Here is a 13,388-nt window from a genome sequence, read left to right as displayed (position 1 = left end):
CTGAGGTAGGCCGCTGTGTTCTGGTATAATGACAATGATCCGTAGGAGAGTCGTGTCAGAGTCATCACCGTGACTCTACACAGAGTCACTCTGACGATCACTCAACAGTCATAGAGTCACTCTGACGACCACTCAACAGTCACAGAGTCACTCTGACGACCACTCAACAGTCACAGAGTCACTCTGACGACCACTCAACAGTCACAGAGTCACTCTGACGACCACTCAACAGTCATAGAGTCACTCTGACGACCACTCAACAGTCACAGAGTCACTCTGACGACCACTCAACAGTCACAGAGTCACTCTGATGACTGTTTAACAGTCACAGAGTCACTCTGATGACCACTTAACAGTCACAGAGTCACTCTGATGACCACTCAACAGTCACAGAGTCACTCTGATGACCACTCAACAGTCACGGAGTCACTCTGATGACTGTTTAACAGTCACAGAGTCACTCTGATGTCCACTCAACAGTCACAGAGTCACTCTGATGTCCACTCAACAGTCACAGAGTCACTCTGACGACTGTTTAACAGTCACAGAGTCACTCTGACGACCGCTCAACAGTCACAGAGTTTTATAGTAAATTTGTGCACTGGGCTTTATGAGTCCTATGTCCTACGCATTTCAGGTGTTCAGGGAGACCTCAGTTCACTTGTTCTGTTCCTCTTTAGAGTCTGACTGCTGTGTTCACAGATGTTCAAATAAATTAACCATTTCAGTTTAAGAGAAGCAGACAATCTCGGAGTGGAAACACCCTCAGAGTTGACCAAATCAAGTCATAAGACCTCCACTTTTGGTCCTTATTATATATGAAAGTTTTCCATCATGTAGAATTATATTTCAACAGAAAAGCAAAAAAAAAGAGCTAGTCCACAACTTGACAAAGAAACAACGATTTTTTTTATAGCTTCCAAGATATTCAATAAGTAAAGTTTACACAAAATAAGCTAAAATATAGGGCAACATCAGTATGGACCATTTCAAATTTTCTCTGATTGCTTTTACAGTTCCCTAAAGAAAATGTATCCCTGGAGTGAAATCTCTGTAATTTTAATACCTTTATACAAATTTAGAGAGTGAATTTAACTGTGGTCAGTATTTTTACAGCCAATGGATTTTGAAAAAACAAAAGAAAAACCAAAAACATGAAACAAACTGTTTCCCAACGAGTGTCCAAAAATAGAAATAAAATGTTTTCTGTTTCTCATTTTCCTCAAGGAATAAAGAACACTGTTCTTCATCTTGTTGTTTTTTTTTATAAGGTAAAAAAAAAGGAAAATCAAAGAATGGAACACCAGTGATGTAACATTCTTTTTTCACACCTCTGCAACAGTTCAAAGATTTGGGATAAACAGAATGTTACAGTCAGCATAAATCCACGTATCATTCTTTCAGGTGTTATTCAATTAAGAATCCAAAAACAATACATGAAAAAATGGGTCGTTTTCCATTTTATCCTATTGAAATGAAAAGAATTAAATCAAAACATGTCGTTTTTTCAATAATTCAATTTCCCATTTGTTAATACAGATCAATTAAAGAAAGTTTGAATACAGGCCAGGGGAATAATCCGTGTATCATTCATTCATTTCATATTTGATTAGTAATTGAATAACAAATAAATGAAAATAAAGACTAGTTTTTAATTTTATTTGTTATCAAAACCAAATCAAATAATGAAAGTTTTTCCTCATTTTTGTTTCTGAAATTAAATCAAATAAAGAAATTACAATTTGACTTTTAGATTTGGGATATTTATGTTTGAATCCAAGAATGGAATGGGAAAAAACAGCCACAAGCAGCCAGTTTGATTCTATCCACCTTATTCCTAGACCCCATGATTTTTTGTGTTAAATATGGGCGCAACATGGGACTTTGCATTGAATACGAGATGTGAAACACGATTATTAGAGCAATTTGGACATTAAAATATGTAACGCTTGACTGCTTCACCTCAATCAGGACAATATTATTATTACAAAGTGACAACATGAAGCTAGATAGCATAGCGAACTTTATTAGCTTCATTGGTACAGAAAGAGACAATCACATTTTGTTAAATGAGTTTGGACACCACCTTCAGGTAACATTTCTAGTTTGTGGGGTTGCTGAAATCCTTATTCCACCAACTAATCCCTCTTAAAATATGGGAATTATATTAAATAAAATTATCCATGACTGAAGTTGTCAAGAGGGTCTGGCTGCAGCCCTCAAGCAAACCTCTACGCTGGGGCGAAACCTCTACGCTGGGGCGTGACATTATTGCCCAAGCCTACACTTGGGCGTGCAGCGTGTTAGCTGTTGTTAGCATGACTACAACGCTGTGCTTATGACACATTAGCATAGCCCCGTATGGGGCTATATTTGGGCGTGCAGCAACACACCCCGACCCCTACGCTGGACCGTGTAGTAGCAATCACCAAACCATACGCTGGGGCAAAGCCCCAGCGTATGGTTTGGTGGGCGTATGGGTATGGGTCTACGCTATTAAACCCCGACTGGTTAGGTTTAGGCGTTTAAATCTGACTGGTTAGGTTTAGGCGTTTAAATCTGACTGGTTAGGTTTAGGCGTTTAAATCTGACTGGTTAGGTTTAGGCGTTTAAATCTGACTGGTTAGGTTTAGGCGTTTAAATCTGACTGGTTAGGTCTAGGGTCAGTCTGTCGGCAAGCAGATAGAGCTGAAATTTCGTCACGGGTAATATACGTCACGCCCCAGCGTAGAGGTTTCGCCCCAGCGTAGAGGTTTCGCCCCAGCGTAGAGGTTTCGCCCCAGCGTAGAGGTCTCCAACCGAACGCCCCAGCGTAGAGGTTTGCCCGAGGGCTGCAGCCAGATGTCTCTTGAAGTTGTCAGCTCTTCAGTTTGGTAAATGTCAAGTGTAGTGAGAATCTATCCAGAACAACTAAAGATGAAACCACAATCTAAGGCTGTTGATATCACACCCTCTAAGGAGGAAAGATAATGGTACAAGGGGGGAGAGATCCTGTCACCTTCCTAAACCTACACCTTCAGATTATCCTTCAGGAATGTCACTGAAGGGGGGGGGGGAATTCTTTTTCCCCCATGGCTGACAACTTATCAAGGAACCACGTTCGAAAAACAAGAGTTTCTCAGGCAGTAGGACTCTTAAACTGCCATTTTGATGAAAGACAGCTCCCAACAGAGATAAACACCTTAAAATCTGAATCTTTTGATTGGTCGACCAAATGGTGAATTCTCAGACTAAATCCTGTCTTCCTGAAAGCTGTGAGAAACTTTGCACTACGCCTCATAAATCTAACTAAGGACTCTGTCTTCCTACAGAGCCGTGGCAGAAAGCAGGCGCATATCGTAAATTCCCGGTGTTATCTCGACCACATGAAGCTGCAAGGATTGGAAGTATCAAAAAACTGTCTTAAATGTTATGTTTCTAACAGGACATGTTCATATTTGGTTGAGTCTGTTTACAAGGAACAGAATGACGTGTCATACTAATCTCTGACATCTTCCCTTACTGAATTATGGTTTTATGATCTAATTTAGTTGTATTTCTCCAAGTTGACGAACAGAGACTGAAAATCATCCCTGGATCAACATTGCCACCTTGTGGTCAAGTTTCGTCACACCCAAATGCAGAAACATTTTCTAATGTATAATTGTGCGTATAAACAATTAACTGTGTTTCTAATGTTTGTGTGATAGTTTATTGATAGTATTCTAGAGTTTTATAACCATGTTGTGTTATCTCTACATTATCCGATTAACTTGATGATCTGGTGGAGTGGATTTAATCAAACACTGGGAGGGCTTCAAAACCGAAACCCCTCCCTCTTGTATAAGAGTAACTTCAGAACTCACAAGAGTTCAGAGAGAGAGAGAGAGTGGAGAGAGAGTGGAGAGAGAGTGTAGAGTTCGGTGTGCAGTTCCAGCGGTCAGGTCTGGACAGTCCAAGAAGATGCTCACTGAGGAGAGCTCTGTTGAGTCTCCTTGGGCCTCCTAGGCCCATTCTTGATCCAAGCGTTGTGCCAAGTCTGATAAACAATCAGACTTAGAATTTTTCTTATCCAGTACAAGATTTTTCCTAACCTTTCTTATAGCTTCGTGCTAGATTTTTGTAACGCAGAGTTTTTGTTTTTCCTTTTTATCACACAGTCGACTTCACTGTGAGCCAGCAGTCACGTGGTGTCGATGCGTTTGAGTTTATCTGATTTTTTAATTGGACGATCAAGAGCTGTTTTTGGAACGAGAGACAATCCTTCCCAGAGTCCGTGGACAAGAGTCTGTACAGCCGTCCCTACAGTCTGAGCGACCCATCGGCGCCGCAGCGGCCCAGCTTGAACCCATCCGGGTCGGACCAGAGTTGGCACGCGGTAGCTTCAGGCGTTCAGAACTTGCCAGGCGCCTTCTTCCGGGCCCCTCCAGACGGGTCCTCTCCTCCTTGCCTCCATCGAACGGCTGGTATGATCCACCTCATCTCTCTGGTGCTGATGTCTCCAAAGTTCCAATAAATGAGTTCAGATCTATTTTTCTTCCAAATTCACGCTCCAAATTCTTAACGTTGGTTAAAATTTTTCCGTTAGGATTATTAAAATAATCCACTCTCACCAACTAAGTTAGCATCCTTTCTCTTTACCACATTTAGTCATGTTCTGTTTATTCATTTACATTATCTATTCATATAACCTGGGATTTATGTCTGTTATTTTGTGATTTTATAATAAATCTTCAAAAGACAGTCGTAGTTCGGGAATTCATTCTATTAAGCAGAGAAATAGAGTCAATGTTATGAGAATTCATTGCTTTAGAAATGAGATTGATTTAAGTTAATGTTCTTGTTAATTAATTAAAGGTTTTGATTAATTAATAATTGCAATATTTTATTGGTTATTAAATAACCAATCCGCGTGAGCGGTGGTGCCCTATTCTTTATGAGGTTTACTTGATAATATTAATTTATTATCAACACATTTTCACTACATCAAGTTTTGAATTAATGATGAATTAATATTGAAAGAATTACATCCCAAATGCATTTAAACAGTGACCAGCATGTTTAAAACACTGTTGTTAAAGACATATATTTAATGTAATGAGTACCACAACTGAAGCAACAGGTACTGAATATTACAGAAAATACTATTTAAAGATTCAGCTCATTTAACTTTACTGAGTTAACAAAAATGAAGCAGTATTTATTGCAGCAAATATTTATTTCAGAACAACCACTGTTGATGCTAAATCACTTTATTAATCCCTTAGAAGATTCGTGTTTTGCTATTATTGCTACTGTACGGGAAGTTCTAACCACATTTATAGCATTAGACCCCCCAGGAATAATGTAGTATCCCCCTTATTTACTTACTTACAGCTTACTAAACAAACAATGTGAACATGTGATCACAAAAATATATCAGTATTTACAAATTCGCGGTGAATTTCTATCAAACAACTGTCGTTCCTGGTTAGCATCCATGGTTAGCTGCTGTATTAAATTACATGTTATTATGTAATTCCGCCTTAGCACCGGAAGTTTCGGACATATTCAGATTTATAGTAGCAGCCCCGGGAATAAGGTGGATAGTTCATTTCAGGGCAGGTGTTGTGTTCAGAAGAGCATCCCGAGAATCCCGTGCCCACCAGGATACTTTACTGAGCACAACACCTGCACCTGGTTACACAAATGAACATGGCTGTTTTTTTCATATTTCATTCTTTGATCCCAGCATAAATAGCAAAAGTAAAAAACAATCATTTCTTCTTTATTTGATTTCGTTTTGGAAATGAAAACGAGAAAATGAGCTATTTTTTCATTGTTTGATTTGGTGTCAGAAACATAAATGAAAAATGAGCCATTTGTTATTCATCTGTTATTCAGTTATCAATCAAACATTTACTGAGCCAATAACACACGGATCTGCGTGTTTCTCCATGTTTTATTTTCTTATTTTTAAACTGTCGAGGAGAAACAGCTTGTTTCCTGATTTTGGATTTCTCATTGACATTAAACATCCATTGGCCCTAAAATACACTGTCTTTAGCAGTACTTAGCTTCTGTATAATGCTGTAATGATTTTAAATATCGTTAAGGTCTATTATTTGGGCTGAGTATTAACCAACTATAACTGACATATCTATTCTGATTGGCCTCATTTCCCACAAAAACAGACAAACAGGACGCTGACATTAAACCGACACTGACTTTGCTCTGCTTTGCTCAGACGTTTAGTGTACCTGAGAGGTGATCCTTTGGGCGTGGCCACTCCGTAGCCTTTAGAGTCCAGGTTTCCGCCCACTTTCATGGTGTCGCAGGGCTTCCTCTGCTCGATGTACTCGTTCATAGACGACTCCAGCAGGTAGGCGTACTTCCCCTTTGACTTCCTGACTCTACTCACGCCGTCTGTGGTGCTTTTGACGAACACTGAGGGGTCTGCGCTCCGCATGTAGGACCACATCTTCTCGAAAACAGCGATCTTTGACCGCTGAGATAACAGTGGATGATAGAGACATCACAGTCATGTTCAGGATCATAGAACTACTGCTAACTCAAACCACCCATGCTTTAAACTGGAAACAGAGGAAGCTAAGATTCCCCCAGAACGTCGAGCATATTTCAACTCTCTTTTTAGCAAAGACAGAATGTCATCACTTTAGGTTAATATCCACTTCTGCTTTTTTATTGGTTGACAGAGACTGTAAAGTATCCTCACCCTGAAGAACTCTTTGGTAGAACCTCCATCCAAGGTACCATAGGCGATCTCCGTCTGCTTGGCGAGGTCCTCGGCGCTCTCTATGGGCGACACCATCCTCTCCACGGTGAGGAAAGCTGCCAGGTTGGCTGTATAGGAGGAGATGATGATGAGGGTGAAAAACCACCAAACTCCTCCAACGATTCGTCCTGAGAGAGACCTAGAGAGAACGAGGAGAAGAGCGATGAAGCTCAATCCGTCAAACAGTTTAGTAACGGCCCCACGTCATGGTTGGAGAAATTCAAGATGAATAACAAAGTAACTGACATCTATCAGTCTGAAAGGGTTACAAAGACATTTATAAGCCTTTGGGACTGCAGCCAACCATGGTGAGAACCATTGTCCACAAGTAGGGAAAACTATGAACAGTGGTGGCCAGCCTACCAACATGACTCCAAGAGAACATGGCCGACTCATCCAGGAGGTCCCAGAAGAACCCAGAACCACATCTAAAGACCCTCAAAGGCATGGATGGAATGCTTAATAAGCTTAGATGTCATTTTCAAAGACAGAGGATGGAATGTTGGTGAAGCTGGAGATGTTGGGGTCATTTCCCCTCCATTTCCTCCAAGTAGTAGGCAATAGCTGGCAACTTTTGAAAAGTTGCTAACAAAGGACGGTCAACATGAGGGAAAGACTGTCGGTATAAAGAGGAGTGGTGAACCTTCCCAGGAGTGGACGGACAGTTCCAAGGCTTACAGACTTCAACCACGCTGAGAGCCTAGACCCCATGGTTCAGGACCTGGACCACTTTATTATTGGAACCATGAATTCTGCTCTCTAGCAAAAAAATCCTGAAGGAGAATATCCAACTATTACTTCATGACCTCAAGATCAAGAGCACTTGGGTTATGGAGCAGGACCATGATCCCAAACACACCAGCAAGTCCACCTCTGAATGGACTAAAAACTAAATGAAGGTTCTGGAGTGGTCTAGTCAAAGTCTGGACTTAGATCTGACTGAGATGCTGGGGCATGACCTTAAACAGACCGTTCATGCTGGAAAACCCTCCAGTGTGGCTGAATTCTGCAGAGAAGAATGGGACAATATTCCTCCACAGTGATGTGAAAGACTCACTGACAGTTATCACAAACGCTGGGCTGCAGCTGTTGCCACCAACAACAGTTGAACAACAACCAATTCAACTGTCTCATTACATTACAAACCTCTGGACTGAACTGGGCTCAAGGAAGGCACGACCCGGGGCGTCAGAAAAAACCCTGCAACAGCAGCCAAGGAGGGCAGGGGTCAACGAGAGTCAGTTTGAAACAAATCCTCCACAGAGGCCCAAATATTCACTAGTTAAACATCCTTAGTGGTTTCAGTTATTTTAAGGCTAAAATGTGCTTTTAGAGACAAGGCCATGTTTCTCAGAGCTAGCGTGCACTAATGATAGGTCCTAACAGTGAGGCTGGCCAATCCCCCGACAATAATGCATGTCCCTGTTATTTCCTACAGTAGGTGTGACAGATGAGGCTGAATAAAGAAGCAGGGATGGCCTCGCCTGCAGGGAGGCAGCAAACACTAACAAGCATCTATACCTCACATCAGCATCAAATACATCGACACATTCACACTCAGAGAGCGTTCAGCCCTGCAGGCACAACCAGCCGGTCTAAAGGTGACCCTGTGCAGCGCCCAAACACACACGCACACACACGGAGGATGGTCTACGATGAACAGTGAGTACAGAGAGGCAAACATGGACTCTAGCAGTGTCTGGATGAGACAAAACCTTCAAACAACAAGAGGAAGAACTGTAGACAAAGTATAGGCACTGAAACGTCTTTTATTCTTAATTTACATTTGGGCTCAAAGGCAACAAAAATCTGCCATGGCTGTCCAGGTTTAACCTTATCCAGATTCCAATGTTATCAGGATGATCAGTCTCTCAAAGAAAAAGTGAAGATAATGAGCACTGATCATCAACTGGCGGCCCGAGGGCCAAATCAGGCCCCCCAAAGCTTCCTGTCTGGCCCCCAAAAGATCATTAAATTCAGTAAAAGAGGAAAGAAGATGTTCTGGTTTTAGAAGTATCTTTTGGCTTCAAATGTCTGCAGCTGTTAAATCCATTCCATAAACAATGAGTGTTGAAATAGTTTAAGAATAATCTGATTTTGATCTGTTTTTACAGAAATTCACTCATCAGCCATTATTAGTAAATATCTTTTTAAAAATGGGTTAAGACTGGCAGAAATGTTGCAAAAATGGCCAGAGTAAGTGATGAAAGGGGTTAGAGAGTATTAAAATAGGTTATGGAGTGGCACAAAGGAGCAAAAATGTGCAGAAAAAGAGGTTAAAATGTGGCAAAAAATTGGTAAAAGAGGAAACAAGGGGTAAAAAGCATAAAAGATGGGTTGTTCGTTGCAAAAATGGTGCAAAAAAAGTAATGAAAAAGGGGTTAAAAAGAGGCAAAAATGGATACAAGAGTGGCACAAAGGGGATAAAACGTGCAGGAAAAGTGGTTTAAACAGGGCTAGAGAATGGAAAAAATTGTTTTAAAGAGGCAAAAAGTATCAAAAATGGGTTAAAAGTGGCAAAAGTATCCTGGCAAAATAGTGAAAAGGGGTTAAAGAGTGGCACACAGGAACAGTAATTGACAGGAAAGTTGCAGAAATTGGTTCAAGAGTGGCAAAATGGGCGAAAAGTGGCAAAAATGATTCAAAACAGGTCCATTTGTGTCCTGCTGCATTATAGATAATATGGAGAGATCGTACTGGCAGTGCCTAAAAATGTCCTGCATTTTGAAAAGAAATACAAATACCAATACAATTATATATAAATCAGACCAAAATATTTATTTAAATTTTGTTTATTTGAAAGTCCGGTCTCCAGAGTCTGTGTCCAGACTAAATCTGGCCCTTGTGAAAATGTAGTTGATGACCCCTGATATAGAGTCAGGAGGAAAGATGGCCAGAGGTTCACCAATCTGTGAAAAACTGAGTCTAAAAATGTGGAACAATTTCAGAAAAAGGTTCTTAAACGTAAAATACCTCAGACTTTGAATCTCCCTCCACCTACAGTCCATAATCTCATCAACAGATTCAGAGAATCTGGAGAAATCTCTGTGTGCAGGGGACAAGGCCGAAGGGGCCACTTCATTAAAAACAGGCATGATTCTGTACTGAAATCCCTGCATGGGCTCAGGAACATTCCAGAAATCATCGTCTGTCAACACAGTTGGCCGTGCCATCCACCAATGACAGTTAAAGCTGGATGATGGAGAGAAGAAGCCATATGTGAACAGGATCCAGAAACAGTGTGGCCCATCTTCTCTGGACCAAAGCTCATTTAACATGGACTGAGGAAACATGGAAAACTGTTCTGTGGTCAGAGGAAACATGGAAAACTGTTCTGTGGTCAGAGGAAACCTGTGGACTGTGGACTAAAGAGGAGAGGGAGCATCCAGCTTGTTCTCCTGGCTCAGGTCTAAAGCCTGCATCTCTGATGGTATGGGGTTGCATTAGTGCCTATGGCGTGGGCAGCTCTAACATCTGGAAAGAAACTATCAATGCTGGAAAGTAGAGAGAGCTTTAAGAGCAACATATGCTCCCATCCAGACGATGGATGGATAAACCACATCCTACATCCATCACAACAGCATGGCTTCACAATAGTGGAGTCTGTACAGTGAGCCAGCTTTTTCGAGGTGAGGTTGTACAAAGCTGCTCCACACATGCAGAGGGCTGCTGGGCCCTTTATCATGCAGCTTTAATTGTTGTTGTTGTCTTCTGATGATGTTGCCTGTAGATGTTTTGTTTCTCTGGAGCTAAAATGTGACTGTTTCAGAGTGATGCATGAAAACCGTCTGTCTTAATGATAACAAACAAATATTCAATAATTCACAGGAAACACAGTGAATCACCTGCATGTTGAACAGACAGTATATAATGTATAAGGAGACATTGTTTTAATGAGAAAACCACATCAGGACACACTCCTGCATATATATATATATATATAAATATAAATATATATATACACACTGATAAAATAACACAGCAACACTCAGAGTTCAACAAATCCAGGATAGAAAGAGCCTGAGGCGTTCACACAGCAGTAACATACAGCTAACCCGGCAGCACGCCACACACCATTCTACCAGGTCCATGTTCATGTGTGATGATACGTCTGCATTAATAAGAGCTGTATATATGTGAGGGTATGGCTGAGGATGCATGAGGATGTATGCATGTACCTCAGTCTGTGTTCTCTGCAGAACAGTTCAAGCTCTGGAGGGTTTATTCTGTAGTTATAGGAGAGAATAATGTCACTGTTCAGGTGTTTCTGCAGGTAGACCACAGAAGAAGAGGAGACGTGGGAAACACTAAGGCTTACTTTGTGTTCGTTTATAAAGTTTAAAATCAGTAATAGTTAAAGTCATGAAGAAATGAAGGAATATGTCACATGTGTAAATCTGCCTAGATCAGACCGTCCTCACAGACTGAGTGGGCGTGCAAGAAGGAGACTAGTGAGAGAGGACACCAAGACACCTATGACTACTCTGAAGGAGCTCCAAGCTTCAGCAGCTGAGATGGAGAGAGTCTGCAGACAACAACTGTTGGCCGGGTTCTTCACCAGTCAGAGCTTTATGGGAGAGTGGCAAAGAGAAAGACACTGTTGAAGAAAACTCAGATTCAATCTGGACTAGAGTTCACCAGAAGGACTGTGGGAGACTCCATGGTCAAGAGGAAGAAAGTTCTTTGGTCTGATGAGACCAGAATGGAGCTTTGAGACCATCAGACAAGACGCCAAACACTGACATCACCACAAACACACCATCCCCACTGTGGAGCATGCTGGTGGCAGCATCATGCTGTGGAGATGCTTCTCAGCATTCAGCCCTGGAAGGCTTGTAAGGTAGAGGGTAAAATGAATCCTGGAGGACAATCTTCTCCAGTCTGACAGAGAACTACGGCTCAGTGAAGATTTATTTTCCAGTCAGACAATGAGCCGAAGCATCCAGAGAAAGCTACACAGAAATGGTTTAAAGACAACAAGGAGGATGTTCTGGAGGGGCCGAGTCAAAGCTCAGACCTCGATCTAATAGAGGATTAGTGTCTGGACTTGTAAAGGTCTGTTCTCTCCTGATCCCTGATCAACCTGACAGAGATTGAGCAGTTTAGCAAAGAAGAATTGAGTAAAATTCCAGAGTCCAGATGTTTGAGCCTGATTGAGGCCTCCAGGTCTTTAGATGTGGTTCTGGGTTCTTCTGGGACCTCCTGGATGAGTAGTTCATCTGCTCTTGGGATTCACCACTGTTCCCAGTTGTCTCCATTTGTGGATAATGGCTCTCATTTCTTTGTAACCCTTTCAGACTGATGGATGTCAGTGACTTTGTTTCTCATCTGTTCTTGAATTTCTTTCTTAAATGCTTAAATGTTACGTGTGACTTCCATGGTAGAAACATGGAGCGTTCTCAGGTGTGTCGGAACACCGGTCTTACCTCGGTGAGATGTCACAGCCCTGCTGCATGAAGGCCCCGAGAGAGAACCACAGAGAGTTAAAGATCCCAAAGTCATTGGTGTACTCTGGAGTCTCCTTTTCTTTCTGTTGGTTCTGGTTCTGGTTCTGAGCCTGAGAGTACCCTGAGAAACCGAAAACACACATCGCTATTTTCTTTGTTTCACAGGTTAAAGAAGAGAAAGAAGGACACCTGAGAGATACCTGGAGAGTGGGTGCGCTCAGAAGATGAAGTGGGCAGAGCTCGCCGAGAGGAAGATGAAGGCAGAGTTTCATCCTCATCGTCGGACTCTTCTCCCTTCCACTCATATGGACTGAAACGGCTCACCTATGACACACGGAGACGATCAGCTTTGTGAATGTTTAAATACCACAGCGCAGTATTATCAGATCCTAACCCCTAACCTTAACCCTAACCCTATTTATGGGGCTGATTCTGATTATTAGTAGTTCAGAGGACTGATAACCGCTATTTGGAACCAGTTTACAGCAAAAATTAAATGTTTTTGTATTAATTTTGAATTCTAACAGGTACAGTGAAGTACAACAGCAGAAAAGATGAGATCTCGTCTCTGAACACAGCACAACTTCTACATCTCTTATCTGGATGGAAGCGTCTGTGATTTCAAAAATAATTTAATCTTTCCCTTCATCTGACCACAGAACAGTTTTCCATGTTTCCTCAGTCTCCAGATTCTCTGAATCTTTTGATGATATTATGGACTGTAGACGGTGGGAGATCAAAGCTGTCAGTTTTACGTTAAGGAACATTTTTGGAAATTCTTTCACATTTTTTAGACTCAGATTTTCACAGAATGGTGAACCTCTGCTCATCCTTACTTCTGGGAGACTCTGCCTCTCTAAAATGTTCCTTTTATACCCAGTCATGTCACTGACATGTTAATAATTAACCTAAGTAGTTGCAAAATGCTCCTCCAGCTGTTTTTCATTTGTACTACTTCTTTCTCCAGACTTTCCTTGCTCCATCCCAACTTTTTTGAGATACCATCAAATTCAAAATGAGCTAATGTTTTTCATGAAATGTTAAAATGTCTCAGTTCAACATCTGGTGTGATGTTTCTGTTCTATTAGGAATCAAATATGGGTTTATGAGATTTGACAATCACTGACTTCTGTTTTTATTTCCACAGGATATACACAGGAAATATACTGTACATGAACACAGATTTA

General features: G+C 41.3%; 1 protein-coding gene across 1 annotated transcript in view; it reads right to left on the bottom strand.

The window, feature by feature from the left end:
* LOC121518669 (glutamate receptor 1-like) overlaps positions 1 to 13,388 on the bottom strand; it is a 151,429-nt gene that overhangs the window by 30,893 nt on the left and 107,148 nt on the right. Inside the window, exons 12-15 of the mRNA XM_041801137.1 lie at positions 12,391 to 12,525; positions 12,181 to 12,305; positions 6,695 to 6,893; positions 6,219 to 6,466 (exon numbers count right to left, since the gene is read on the bottom strand). Coding sequence (XP_041657071.1) covers positions 6,219 to 6,466; positions 6,695 to 6,893; positions 12,181 to 12,305; positions 12,391 to 12,525 — 707 coding nt within the window. The remainder of the gene's footprint in view (positions 1 to 6,218; positions 6,467 to 6,694; positions 6,894 to 12,180; positions 12,306 to 12,390; positions 12,526 to 13,388) is intronic.

The sequence above is a fragment of the Cheilinus undulatus genome, linkage group 12 (genome assembly GCF_018320785.1).
Source record: "Cheilinus undulatus linkage group 12, ASM1832078v1, whole genome shotgun sequence".
NCBI lineage: Eukaryota > Metazoa > Chordata > Actinopteri > Labriformes > Labridae > Cheilinus > Cheilinus undulatus.
This window is presented reverse-complemented; position numbering and strand designations above follow the sequence as displayed.